Genomic DNA, 15,120 nt, shown 5'->3' with positions numbered 1-15,120 from the left:
AATCTAAATGTTTAAATAATGACTTGTCAGAGTGCTAACAAAAAAGTATCAAACAAACAGAATCCAAATGTTTTTATACCATTCACTGCCACAGTTACACTCTAAATTCTCACTGCTGTAATTGAGATCAGAATCTGGGCTTCAGCCCTTAAAACAATTTACAAACTTTAAAATCTTGGCATCCTTTATGAAGTTAGACATCAACTTGGATACCCTTTGTGTTGAAATAGTCTAACCCAGTGCTACTCCAGGTGGTGGTCTGTGGACTGGTGCCGGTCCATGAGCCATCAGCTGCCAGTCTGAGCGCACATTGGAAAAAAAATTGCCAGTCCCCCACATCAGATAGCTTGAGAAGCACTGGTCTAACCTATAACTCTGTCAGCAAAAGCCATAAACAACTTGGATTCTAAAGGATTTAGTTCTATTAAGGCAGAACAATAAGCCCTTCCAACATTAAGAGTGTGCAGTTTAGCTTTCCATGGAAAAAAGTGAGACTTGGGGAAGAAAACTGTAAAATTGATTCAGAGGTAAATCAGATTTTGGTGTAAAAACTTGGGATGAGGTTTGAGAATCACCTTACTGCTATGAACTACTACATAAAAGGGGGCCCTAACATCAAAGGCTGATCTCCCTTATACTTCAGGATGAAGCTATAGCTACCATGAAGGCAGTCTTCAATAGGAGATATAAGGGAACAAGTTGCTAAGAGTTCAAGAGGGGGCCCATTACACATGTTAACAGTATACTGAGATTCTGAGGGGCACCTAGATTGAGGAAAAATTAGGTGCCAGACCTTTAAGAAATGTTGCAAATGCTGGCTGAGGAAAAATGATATGGCCCTGATTCAGAGGGTGGTGAGTCCAGATTGCAGCTAAATGTACCCTCTGGGAGCTATTCGAGAGACCTGATTATGTACTAGCCCTGAAACAGTCCAAAATAACAGAAATTGGGGACTCTATGGATAGCAGGTGATGCTGAAAAAAACCTCTTTCACTTTACTTTATAATTCAGTCTAGTAAAGTTTTTTCTGCTACAAATCAGAATGTTTTGAACTTGAGTTGCACAGCTCCTGTCAGGAGCAATTATCCAGAGAACATCCAAACCGTCAGATGTAATGATGTTGGATCCAGGTGCAGGATCTCACTGAAGTTTTGAGAGATTACATTGGGTAGAGCTGGTAGGGTGATTGCAGATTTTGAATACAGAAGCAGAACAGAGTACAAAAATTGTCTGACCTACACTGGTGCTATTAAGATAATGAAGTCTGCCTCCTGTCTGTTTTTCTCAGGACCTTCAGTGTTAATGGAATGAAAAAAAACATCTGACAGGGAGCCTGGACTCAAACCCTCTCTGGAACAAAAGTATTCGACATTTCTTGTTTTGATCAGTGGCAAATATATTGATCCTGGGGAATCCCGACCAGCAGAAAATCTTCTGCAAGATTGATTCTTGAGTGAACACATTTATGCTAGAATTCTATGCTTCACAGGGAAACATGAGTGCGAGACGCTACTCCCATCTCCTTCTGTACAAACTACAATCTAAGCCTGTCTCTCTGATGACATCTTGTGAATGTCTACTCATGAATTCAAGCTCAACATGGTTAAAACAGAGCTCAAACTTCCTTCTCTCCCTTCCCTTCAATTCTTCCCACTACCTCCTTTCTCAATTACTATAGAAAACACCACCATTCTATCTGTCCCTCAGGTCCATAATATGGGTGTTATCTTTGATATAGACTCCCTCTAAAGCCTCACACCTAGGCTATGTCTCAAGTCTTTCAGATTCTTTCTGCACAACATCTCTAAAGATACAGCCTTTCCTATTCATCCACACAGCTAAAACTCTCATCCAGGCTCTCATCTCGTGTCTCAATTACTGCAACATCCTTTTCTCTGGCCTAAATAAATGCAATCTTGCCACACTCATCCATGCAAAATGCTGCTGCAAAGATCATTTTCCTAGCGGTTCACTTTGAACGTCACCCTTCTTTTTGCATCGCTTCACTGGCTCCCTCTTCTTTATTGTATCAAACATAAGCTGCATATATTCACTTTCAAGGCCCTTCAAGACCTATTCTCAGCCTCCCTTATCTCTTATTCAATAAGGAAAGGTTTACTTACGCCTCTAATTGGCCCATGAGGTCAGTCTCCATCACTCACTTGCTAAATTTCAAAATAAGCACCTTCGTACTTTCTCCCATGCTAGCCCTCATGCTTGGGAGAAGCACCCCATAAACATCAACAAAACGAACTCATTAGCCTTCAAAATCTCCTTTGCTGTGATGCCTATAAAAACCTTAACAACAATTAGGCTGTTGGTGTGCTGAGATCACTGCCTATTATTCTGACCAATATTGTTTCATTGATTCCTTGTACTCTCCCATCAGTATGTCTGTATCCATCTGTTGTCTCTTGTCTCAGTTAGATTCTAAGCACTTTGTTTCAGGGACCAGCTTTTGTTTTATGTTTGTACAGCACCTAGCACAACAGGGTTCTGGGTCTATCACTGGAGCTCCTTGGCACTATGATAATCCAAATAATAATAATAATAATGAGAAATTTGGTACCAATAAGTCAAGATGCCATGTGTGATGTACAGTCAGTGCTGGAGCATCAGTGGAACCCAATTCTGGCTGGTGACTGGCCTTCCAATTGTGGAGCATGATACAAGACAGAGCTCTAACGACTATGGAGGGAATGTGCTTAATCTCCTCCTTGGAATGATGCTCCTACTCCTCTCAGTCATAGATGGAGTCTGGATCATGGAGACCTTTTTTGCCCTTCAAGCCTCAGCTGCTGACAACTGGGTTTAGTTTAGTAGAGAAAGCAGTTCTAACACATGGGCTAGAATTACGTCTCACTGGGGCACTGCTGAAGTGTGGCTTAGAGGAATAGTCCTTATGAAGCTCTCTAACAGTCATTTTAACTGCACATCTCTCGCCTTCTGTGTACACTTTAGAAAATGAGCAACCAATAGAACAGCAGTCTGGAATCTGCTCTTGACCCTGATTAAAAGGCACTCAGAGTGCCTGTTATTAAGGGGTATGGTAAGCTTCACAAAAAGGAAAAGATTTAAAGCCTAAGGATTTTGCTTTTGTAAACATCTCTGTGTTGACATTAACATTGTTTTTTCATATAACTGGTTGGAAATTTTCCAACAGAACAATTTTCTCATCAGAAAATGTTGATTTGATTAACCTGAAATATTCCATGGAAACATTGATCTAATCAAATTTTTTCTTAAAAATTATCTAAGTGCTTCATTTCAATGAGTTTGAACTGGTTGTTGACTACCATTTTTTGACTTTTACGTTACAAAATATCTATTACATTACATTATATTGCAGTGTAATATAGAAGTCAAAATGTAGTGTTTCAACCATATCGAAACAAAATGTTTTTAAAAGGGCTTTTCAATATTTCCAGAATGAAATTTTCTGGGATTTTTGTTTTGTTGGAAATTTCAGCTTTTCATTCTATTTGGGACAAAAGGAAATATTGAAATGTCTGAACTTCTAGTGGAATGGAAAATTCCAAATTTTGACCAAGCTCTATGGCAGTGGTCTCCAACCTTTTTATGCACAAGATCACTTTTTGAATTTGATATGGTCTCCTACAGTATTCTTGCCAGCAAGTTAAAGTAGTATGGGCTGGATGAACTATAAGGTGGATAGAGAGTTGGCTAGATCACTGAGCTCAATGGGTAGTGATCAATGGCTCCGTGTCTACTTGGCAGCCGGTATCAAGCGGAGTGCCCCAAGGGTTGGTCCTGGGGTTGGTTTTGTCCAATATCTTCACTAATGATCTGGAGGATGGCGTGGATTGCACCCTCAGCACTTTTCAGATGACACTAAACTGGGACGACTAGTAGATATGCTGGAGGGTAGGGATAGGATACAGAGGGCCCTAGACAAATTAGAGGATTGGTCCAAAAAAAATCTGATGAGGTTCAACAAGGACAAATGCAGAATCCTACACTTAGGATGGAAGAATCCCTAGGGGGGACTAGGGACCGAGTGACTAGGCAGCAGTTCCGCAGAAAAGGACCTAGGGGTTACAGTGGACGAGAAGCTAGTATGAGTCAACAGTGTGCCCTTGTTGCCAAGAAGGATAACAGCATTTTGGGCTGTATAAGTAGGGGCATTGCCAGCAGATCGAGGGACATGATCGTTCCCCTCTATTCGACATTGGTGAGGCCTCATCTGGAGTACTGTGTCCGGTTTTGGGTCCCACACTACAAGAAGGATGTGGAAAAATTGGAAAGAGTCCAGCGGAGGGCAACAAAAACGATTAAGGGCCTGGAGCACATGACTTATGAGGAGAGGCTGAGGAAACTGGGATTATTTAGTCTGTGGAAGAGAAGAATGAGGGGGGATTTGATAGCTGCTTTCAACTACCTGAAAGGGGGTTCCAAAGAGGATGGATCTCGACTGTTCTCAGTGGTAGCAGATGACAGAACGAGGAGTAATGGTCTCAAGTTGCAGTGGGGGAGGTTTAGGTTGGATATTACGAAACACTGTTTCACTAGGAGGGTGGTGAAACACTGGAATGTGTTACCTAGGGAGGTGGTGGAATCTCCTTCCTTAGAGGTTTTTAAGGTCAGGCTTGACAAAGCCCTGGCTGGGATGATTTAGTTGGGGATTGGTCCTGCTCTGAGCATGGGGTTGGACTAGATGACCTCCTGAGGTCCCTTCCAACCCTGATATTCTATGATTCTATGATGTGCAGTGCATAGGTGCAGCCCCAGTGGACACTGCTGACCTGAAGAATCAAATTTCACACACATGGGGTGCATGTGCACTAGAAGTGGGATCCATGTGGACAAATAACTCCAAGAAGAACTAAGGTTGTGGGTGCTCAACGCTGCCCTATGTTGCCCATTAGTGAAATGAATCAAATAAGAGGTAACCCTTTATGCCTGAAATCTACACTTCCAATTGCAAAGCTCTTTGCTGGTAAAATAAGCCACTCTGCATGAACAAAAACTATCCTGAGTACATTTTTCTGTTCCTTTTCCATGGTTAAGAGGTGTATTATTGACAATTGCATTTCACAAGCCACCTCAAATTTTTAACTTGAATTCTTGCTTTAAGCTCCCTTTTCCTAAGGAGGACACTCCTAATTCCAATAGAATAAGCGTTATCTGACCCTTTACAGCATCACAAAACTGGATTTAGGTCAAAGTAAGCAAATAAATTCAATAGAAATATGGTGGAATTACAAGAAACACAGACCATTGCACAGTTTTAGACCATCGGCCACAGAATGCTTTATTCCAAGCCTCATCACACTTTCAGTTACAAAATGTGGCAAAAAACAAAACACAAGATCCGCCATATTTCTACTTACCTCTTTTTTTGTACTGGCTTTTTCATATTAAGGGATGTAGAACATTTCTCTCATTTATTTCTTGCATTATTGATATACTTAATGACAGCAATTTACATGTGTCTGCATTTACTCTGAAGTACCCTTCACTTCCTTTTACAAACCCTCATTTTATTCTCCCCACGTTCCTACTGGTAGTGCAACAATCCAGCATATCACCAGTTGCTGAGGTATATGTAGTTACAAACTAATTTCCATCTTCAACCCAAACTGTTTTTTTTTTTTTAAACTGAAAGCAGTATATTCAACACAAATTTCTCAAAAATATTTCCATTCTGGAAAAATTAGTTTTTATAATGACAGGCTGTGAAAACCAACAGCCTCATCTTTTACCCCTACACAATTCTTGCTGTACTCTCCCTCCTCCTCCCTTTAAAATATATTCTGTGCAAAATTAAGTTTTGTGTAGGTCTGTACCATATTTTGGGGTGGAGGGGGGAACCTATTTATAAAATATACTTAATTCCTAAAAACAATCCCAACATCAGATAACAGAGGAAGAAGAAACGGATCAGATGCAGCCAAATTTATCACATGAGAAACTAAGTATAACATGTTCTTAAAGCTCCAGTAATACATTCCTTCAAAAACCAGAATGCACTTTGGTCATTATTAAACATTAGTACATAGGCAAATAAAATACAAAATGCTTGTTTGCGTTGCTTTGTATATAAAAATTTTTTATACCACACAAGTTTAAGATACATTGCCTCCACTATTTAATAATTGAGGATTAGTAATATATCATGTATGATGGATTTTTGTATGCATGTATGTATCACATAGCCTATTACATTTTCTACCCTTTCCCAATCTGAAGCAGATGATTTTTTGAATTCTAATCATAAATATATTCCCCTAAAAGTAAAATGTTTAAGGATACTCAAACATGATATTGGCCCTCCTAATACAGTTTTGTAAGTGGGATGTTGTTATGTTTAAGCACAAACTAACTAGTAACTCTGAAGGGATGAATACTCTAAGGAAATAATTGGGCTAATCTAAAATGTAAACCCCAAAACAAATCTGTCATCAAAATCATGCTCCTTAAGTAGCATCAGGGTTTAGACTGGAGACTTGGCAACCTAAATAAAAACACTGAGGAGGAGCTTGGTGATGCTAACATTAGCAGCATGTTTTTAAAATTGCCTTAACTACAACAACACTGCATACTAGCTTTAGTTGATAGATTTTGCAAGCTACATTTTTATAACTGCAAGAGATGTGGGCATGCAAACAAATAAGACTTAAAGAAGAAATGTTTCTATATAATGGAACAACTGTTCTTAAAGGTAAGTGTGGTATAAACAGCATATACTATAGTGTACTATGGGAGAGTATTTGTCCTATTCTTGAGCGTATATAATTTACCATCTTCCATTAACAACTTTTTGACTCATAAGTGACGTCCAAATACTCAGGTTGCAAAAATAATATATTGCTCCACAGTCCACCATAATATATTCCCTTTACTATATATAAAGGTCCTAATTAAAAGTAACAATAAAAAGTGCACATACTGAGCATGCACAGTCGGATCTATGCAAATAGCCCAGTGTTTCAAATAAATACAATAGTTAATTTTATCAAAATATCTTACAGCATGTTAACCATTTACAATTATTGCTCTAATAAAAGTGTTATTAAAGAGCACTTGTTGACCTGTGATGTAATATCTTATTAATATCCAAAGGTGTTTAAACTGCAGCTTAATCAGATTAGATCCTGGACTCACCAAAAAAGTAAGAAACCAGCTTGTTTCTAGCGTTAACATAAAATATTTCCATTACCTGTCATACTGTATTGTCAGTACTTCAAGTTATTTGTAAATAGGTCTCATTTCTACTGCAACAAACAATCTACAAATATAAAGTTTTTACCCATAAATTATGAAGTATAAAAGCTTAGCATTGGTATTTAGCTTTCACCATAGATACAATAATTCAGTGTGACCCATTACCAGGATCTCAAGTATCTGGATATCAGTTTTCTAACCCTTTCAATAACTAAGCATACCAATACTTGAAAATAAAATACAAATGTCAGCTAAAACAGAAAAAACAGTGAGATGATAAAATAAATATAAAGATTGCACAAGACAATCAGATGTAAACACTTCAGTTTTCCAAACTACATCCTTGAAGAGGCCATAACTTCTGAAGCACAGATTCAGTGACTACTCTGAGGCAGTTTAGTCCATCAGTGGATTTTGCCAGAATACTGTGCTACATCTTCTCCCTTGTGTATTGTCATGATTTGATCTTCCAGAGCTGAAAAAGTGAAAGCAGCAATGAACATTTTAAGTCTTGCATGAATTTTCAGTTAAATATTAAAGTTACAGTGCATCTCTGTGTTTACATTTAAAAACATACCGCTGTGTCTAAAGTGTACAGAATCATTGTTGCATTCCTTTACTTGTGAAAGAACACAGATATTTTTGTAATCTATTTAGAAAGATGAATGGCTAAGCATCAGGACTAGAGCCCTGATACTACTGAAAGCTTTTGTAACTGATATTCCCCTATCTCCTGAGTCTGGAAATTATGACATCTCATGCAATTCAGATTTCAGAGAGTGTTAAATTATCAGTTAATTTCTCTAGTCATGATGGAGTGACATGATGCGTAGTATGACAAGGTGATCCTACATCGTGTTGTGACATCATGTATATTGTGGGGCAAGAGGTGATATGTGCATTTTCTGTAGCACTCCAAGAACTGCAAACAAGCTAGCAGTAAGAAATAATGGCCAAGAGGCAGAGATAATTTCCTAAATTAGATGTAGGTCTTGTAAGATTAGTTAAATAGATTAACTGAGCCTGTACAGAAGTATATCTGCTAAATGAAGGCCCAAGGTTGGAAGAAATAAATGTGAAAAGCTGGTGGTTGATGTGTTCTAAGAATAGAATAAATTTTATGTATTTTAAATTTGATGAAATTATTTTCAAACAATATTCATAATTTTACTATGTATTTTTACTGAGGTCACTATGCACATTCAATTGTGACATTTTGTGTGTTCTGGATCAATACATGGTACTGGAAGCGGTCACCTTTAGATTAAATCCAAGCAAGTCACTGATAACACCAGAAACAGCAGACAGGATGACAACTTGGGTGATGTTATAAAGCAGTGGGTTCATTGTAAGCCCATATAACCTGAAGGGGCTGTCCAATTCCTACCGATAGAAATATATTTACATAATTAAAACACAGAAATTATACAAAAGCAATTTTAATGTCAGGAAATATGGAACTAATACCTCTATGATCACATTAACAAGATTTGTGATATGTAATTTTGAATGCTTTTGAGGCTGTAAAGTGGTCACAGTATTGACAAATAAGACAAAATATTTTAAGGAAAAAACTGCTTACAACTCCAATTACTGCACCAGGACAGCCAAGCAGCTGATTTAACTGCCCGTTTGTATGTGCTTGAGAAGCATCTTGAAGTTCCAGCTCTGGATCCAACAAATACTAAGAAAACTAGACTTCCAAAAGAAACAGGGTGCTATGCAGTGAAAAGGGCAAGAATTCAAGGGCTGAGCAGAATACTAGGGAAAGTTAAAGAGCTCAGTCATTTCAGACTGGCTGCTGTACTGTAAAATAATGTCAAAGAGGGTTTAAAAAAAACAAACCTCATGCTCTGATGCCTCCTCACTTCTGCTGCAAAAACAAAAAGAAACCTACAACTTTTCATGACAAGAGTTGAAATATACTGATGCTGAGCAATAATACATAACACATTAGCTCTTAGCAGAAGGAGCACTATCTATTGTGTCAAAGGGTTAATATGACAGTTATCTTATTCTTATAGGACAGAAATTAGTACTACAAAACATTAATTCAGTTTGTTATGCAAAGGGCATGTCTCCAGGTGAAAACACTTATTCTCTTAGTATGAAAAGAAACCAAATTTAAGAAATCACTTAAAAAAATCAAGACAACACAAACAAATGCATAGCAAATATTCATAATGCTGCAGTGATTACCTTGTTCACTATTGAACAATGGTTTTATATGAAATGGTGTCATCTGACACTTTTCATAGTGCCAAAGTTATTAAATTATTTTAAAATATTATTATTGTTTTATCTTTGACTCATAACTTTCTGTAACAAACAGTTGTTTACATTTGTCCAAAATACCTGTTGGTAATTATAAAAATCACGTTTTACAAATGGCATCCCACGTTAATAATTATTATGGCTCATTTGTTATTTATTACTTGTATTACAATAGTTCCTAGAGGCACAACTAAGACTGTGGCCCCATTCTAGTAGGAGCTATACATACACATTGTAAGGGTATAGAGAGTAAGAGGCATGATGGGTTTAAAATCTAAATAGAGAGGCAAAGGGTGGGAGAAAGAAAAAATTACTGTTCCCCACTGTGCAATTCTCACAAAGGCATAAGTAGCAAAAAATGTCATCAACTTTCAGGGCATGTGAGGTTGAGAAGCTCATAAAAATAAAGTTACTTGTCTCCTGCATGCTCATATTTGTTTCTGATCGCTTTCCCCCCACAAACTTGCTAAACAGCACAATTCAGTAATATGAAATAAGTACTAAATTAAGTGCCGATTAAAGGTTCCACTATACTAGTGTATATGAGGAAAATATCTAGACTACATAGTGTCTCACCTGTTAATTGATATTCTCTGAGTAGCCCTTTCAGTTAGTGTGGAAGATCTATCCACTTGCTTCTGGAGGCAGGAATATGCAAATTTATTTTTCCAGGTATCAGATCCTGGCCTTTCAGAGTCACTTTGGCACCCAAACACCTAGAGAATGCTTCCAATGCTAGAAAATATAGGCAAGGAACCTAGGAAAACCACAAAGGGGGAAGGATGTTCCACACTGGCAGAGGGTCACTCCATAAGAAAACCAATTAACAGATGAGACTAAATTGGGCTGTTCTCTTAGAGTGGCCTCCCCCCAAATCTAGGTACAACTACTGGGGAAATAGCAAACAGTAAAGTCAGAGAGAAGGAAAATGAGAAAAAAACCCTCAAAACAATATGTAACTATTTAATAACCAATCTTCTGAACTTTGTTTTTAGATTCCGCCATTTAACAAAGTTCAATCAGAAATATTCTGCACCCAAAGAAGGTGCCTAAGGAGACTTCCACATCAGCTTTGTAATGCTTGGTAAATGAATGGAGGCAATTTCAGAAGGATGCATTTTTTAAACTTAGTACTGCAGAACTCTTTGATAGCCATCTTGGCACATCTAAAGATTGTAGCTTTAGAGATTTTTGGCCCTTTACTTAAGTAAGCATAGTTACCAGACTTTTGGAATAGGCTCTTTTGATTTTAAGGAGAATTTGAGAGCTCTGGCCATGTAAGGAGAACTATTTTGTTCAAGTGAAGTGGTTTATGATGACAGGAAGAAAAAAACATGAATAACTTCTTGGTGAAGCTGTTCTAAGTGGTTCATAGGAAACCTTCAATGAGAGTATAACGTACCAAATTAAAACTCCATTTATCTTCTGGTTCTGAGATATCTGACTGCCTTGAGGAAATGTGAGACATAAGGATGAACTGCAAGTCAAATGCTAACTATGTATAGTCAAGTCAAATGATGAACCACTAGTGAAGTTCCTTCTCCCTTTAGGAGAAACTCTAGCAAAAATCCAGTGGAGGCCTGATGAGGATGAAAGATGACCCCCAACTATGTTGGTAAGCCCAGGCCAGTTGAGGGCTTTCTGGAAGGAAAGAGAATCTCTATTGTTCATGTGGAAAAAAGACTGGAGTATCAACCAGACAACCTCAAAGCTATTAAATGTATGACTCTGGTTCTGATGAAGCACTGATTTCTAATGCACAAGTACCTGAGAGAGGTGAGGAAGCCACAGCTCAAAGACTCATCTGAAAGATTGAGGAGCAAGGGTTTCTGGGGGCGACAAGAGGACAATAAAATTATTTTCACTCTGGATTTTCCTGACTAAAGAGGAGCAGGGGAGTTAAGGCAAGGAAGGTGTCATTCAGAGATCAGAGAAGTTGAGTGAAAATGTGTCCATTCTCCACACCTGGGGATCAATCTGGGTGGAATAACTGCTTGTTGAGCAGGCAGGCAAGCAGGTTCGCTTGATGGAGATTTTTAACAGAGAGGGTTGTTAACCATTGGAACAAACTATCAAGGGAAGTGCTAGATTCTCCATCTCTTGTTTTCTTCAGATCAAGACTGGATGACTTTTTGAAAGGTATGTTTTGGTTAAACACACATTACTGGGTTCTATACAGGAGTAATTGGGTGAAATTTAATGGTCTGGTATATACAGGCAATCAGACTACAGCAGGGGTCTCAAACACGTGGCCCTCCAAGCTCCCACGCACCGCCCCCCCCCCGCCTGCTGCGAGTCCCATGCCACTCCCTGAAGCAGCCGGAACCATGTCCCGGGGGGGCGGGGGGGGCAGCAGCAGAGGGCTCCATGCGTTGCTCTCACTTACAGGCACCGCCCCCCAAAGCTCCCACTGGCCGGGAAGGGGGAACTGCTGCCAATGGGAGCTTCAGGGGAGGTACCTGGAGGAGTGGCAAGAGCAGCACACAGAGCCCTGTGCCCCCACTACCCCAGGGACGTGGTTCTGGCTGCTTCCTGGAGCAGAGCAGAGCGGCGCGGTGCCAGGGCGGGCAGGCAGCGAGCCTGCCCTGGCCCCAGTGCGTGCCGCTGCCACCCCAGAGCCGCCCTAGGTAAGCGGCGCTGGGCCAGAGCCTGCACCCCGAACCTCTTCTGCACCCCACACCCCAACTCCCTGCCCTGAGGCCACACACACCCCAACCCCCTGCCCAGAGCCCCCGCCACACCCTGCACCCCAACCCCCTGATGCACCCCTCACCCTCCTGCACTCCACACCCCAACTCCCTGCCCTGAGCCCCTGCCGCACCCCTCCTGCACCCCAACTCCCTGCCCTGAGCCCCTGCCACACCCCTCCTGCACCCCAACTCCCTGCCCTGAGCCCCCGCCGCACCCCTCCCCTTGGGGGCAGGAGGGGGGCAGAGTTGGGGTGGGGACTTCGGGGAAGGGGTTGGAATGGGGGCAGGGAAGGGGTGGGAAGAGGCGGGGCCTCATGGAAGGGGTGGAGTGGGGGCAGGACCAGGGGTAGCAAGGGGGGTGTCAGTAATGCGACCCTCGGGCCAATGCACTAGTCCTCATATGGCCCTCGTGGTCATTTGAGTTTGAGACCCCTGGACTAGAGGATCTAATTGTCCCTTCTTGAATTTAAGAGAAACTGACAAAAGCTCAGCACTCTTTAGTTTGAGTTTGGTATTCACACTGGATTTTCACCTGGATTACAGGATCTGAAAGGACATTGTGCCCGCATGAATGTTCCATCCATCCAGACTGGAATCTGCTGCAATTGAGGGGTAGAGGATCTGACAGTTTTCCTGACATCTGTTGTTTTCCACAATAGCCATGAGCCCAAAGATCTCTGGACTTCAGTGGTCAGTGTTGTCAGGGACCGTTTCTTGTGATCTCAAACTAATAAGAGGAAGGCCCAGGAGTTTATGGGTATGTCTACATAGAAATACTACTGCAGCACATCTGCAGTGCTTAAGTGTAGACACTTACTACACTGACGGAAAGGGTTTGTCTGTCTCTGTGGTAAATCCAGCTCTCCAAGAGGCAGTAGCTAGGTCTACTAAAGCGTTCTTCTCTCATCCTAGTGGTGTATACACAGCTCCAAGTAATGTAGTTAAGCCAACCTAACTTTGCAGTGTAGATCAGCCTCCAGTCTGTACAGAACAGCTCACTGTCTGTATGTGTTTAGACCTGCAGAAGAGCTCTGTGTAAGCTCGAAAGCTTGTCTCTCTCACCAACAGAAGTTGGTCCAATGAAAGATATCACTTCACTCACTTTGTATTTAGAACATTAGAAACAGTTGGTGAGCTGTGGACTTGAAATGTAGGCCTGGAGCATGTGTTGGATTTAAGAGACTTTGTCCGACTGCTGAGTCAACAATCAGATCCTGTAGATGTATCAGAGCCTGAACTAAGAAAAAAAGAGTTTATCTTCCAGCTGATGATGGATCTGTGAGTTTGGAGAATGAAGACAATCCATGGAGGTAAATCTGGGTAGGTTAGAACAAAGAAGTTTTGGTCAGGAGATCACCCAAGAAATTAAAAATATGGATAAATCAACAAGGCAACACGTGCCAGCCTCTTCCACTCAACAGTACTGCCAGCAATGCTGTATGGCAGCGAAACATGGGTTCTGATGAAGACAGGAGCAGCAATTTGTCCGTCATGGAGAGTGCGATGGAAAGAATTCTGGGAACTTCAATCCACGACCGAGTCCCCAATGAAGTGATCAGACAGCAGAATGGAGTGAAGGATGTCGTTGTTGAGAGCAGGCATAGTAAAATGTGATAGGCTGGGCATATACCGACGCTCACCAACAATTGATGTACTGCAGCTGTTGCCGAGTAGTACCCACTGAAACAACCACTCTGCCGACTTCCAAAAAGATGGGAAGATTTTATTGTGAAAAGACATGGCCGCACACGAAGAAGAAAGGCCAGGATATGAGAAGAATGGAAGATGTGTTGTGATCGGCGCAATCTATATGAGGGCTGAAGGACTGATCGATCAAGGTGATCAAGGATACTTCCCTTCCTTAGGGAATAAATAAAATAAAAGGAATGGCCACATACTAGGAGTTCCTGTTCATAACAAAGGTATTCTAACAAGTGGTTAACCAGGTGAATGTATACATAGAGATATGCCTCCGAGATCCACTGAACATAAAGTCCTGAGAGATGATCTTTTGGATGAGGAACACTAGCATTTCCACCCTGAATATGGATTTCTGGGCATGGAGATATGGGCAGAAGAGATCCAAATTGTGACAAAAATTCCATCCTTCTCAGATAACAAAAAGTATACTGTAGACACCTGTGTTCTAGTATGCCACTAGGATATGAACAATTACCCTAGTGCGCAACAGGATGCAATCTGTGTCCTTGTTTTTGCCAGATGCACAGACCAAGTCAAAATTGTATGGTAGGATGTGATGCTGATGAAAACCTGGCCTAATTATCTACAAGACTCATTTGCCATTGGTCAGCTAGGATTCTGAAACACCTCACTCTCTCTAGGCAGTCAAGGTTGGCCTAGGCTAGCACAGCCTCATTATAACTGATGGTATTCTCCTGACTCTTTCACTGGAGATATTGAACTAGTCCTTTGCTCTAGTGGAGTGAAAGGGATATCTGTTATCTCTTTCCAAGATATACCTAGGAGAGATGAAGCAAGAGGGTTTTGGTTTTTTTCCCTTCTCCAGAGCAAGTAATCTGAAAAACTTTCTTCAGGCTTGAAAGATTTTATTTGTATAAAAGAAATTACTTATCTTAAAATGGGAAATACAGGTAGAATCACTTCTCTCTCTCAAACAGGTAGAAACTTCTTAATAACACCCACTGTAGTAGTTTTAGTTCAGTGGTTCTTCACTGTAGTGACCAGTACCTCACCAAACAGTTTCTTGCCACTGAATAGTGTATGGATCTAGATTTGGTATCTGCATTCCAATACAGTCAGGCTGTGCTGTACAGTTACAGCTGTAGAGGTTCAAATCACTGGTGAGTTGTCAAAACCAGTCTGATACACCAGGACTTTTACGATCTCATCAGAAAAGAAAAAAAATTGCATAATCCTTCCTCCAGAAGCAAGTGGGAAGAGTTACTCCAGTAGCTGTCTCCATATTCGCAGAGAACAAATCCATGAGACT

At 40.6% G+C, this 15,120-nt stretch overlaps 1 protein-coding gene across 2 annotated transcripts in view; it reads right to left on the bottom strand.

Annotated features, from left to right (window-relative positions):
• Window positions 1-5,249: 5,249 nt before the first annotated feature.
• PHTF2 (putative homeodomain transcription factor 2) overlaps window positions 5,250-15,120 on the bottom strand; it is a 183,417-nt gene continuing 173,546 nt past the window's right edge. For both annotated transcript variants that reach the window (XM_084649563.1, XM_084649562.1), the window contains 2 exons: window positions 8,443-8,568; window positions 5,250-7,660 (listed from right to left, as the gene is read on the bottom strand). In XM_084649563.1, coding sequence (XP_084505689.1) covers window positions 7,640-7,660; window positions 8,443-8,568 — 147 coding nt within the window. In that variant the 3' untranslated portion in view covers window positions 5,250-7,639. The remainder of the gene's footprint in view (window positions 7,661-8,442; window positions 8,569-15,120) is intronic.

This window comes from Lepidochelys olivacea (genome assembly GCF_965140295.1).
Source record: "Lepidochelys olivacea isolate rLepOli2 genome assembly, chromosome: 1".
NCBI lineage: Eukaryota > Metazoa > Chordata > Testudines > Cheloniidae > Lepidochelys > Lepidochelys olivacea.
The sequence above is the reverse complement of the archived record's forward strand: the minus strand, read 5'-3'. Positions and strand labels throughout refer to the sequence as shown.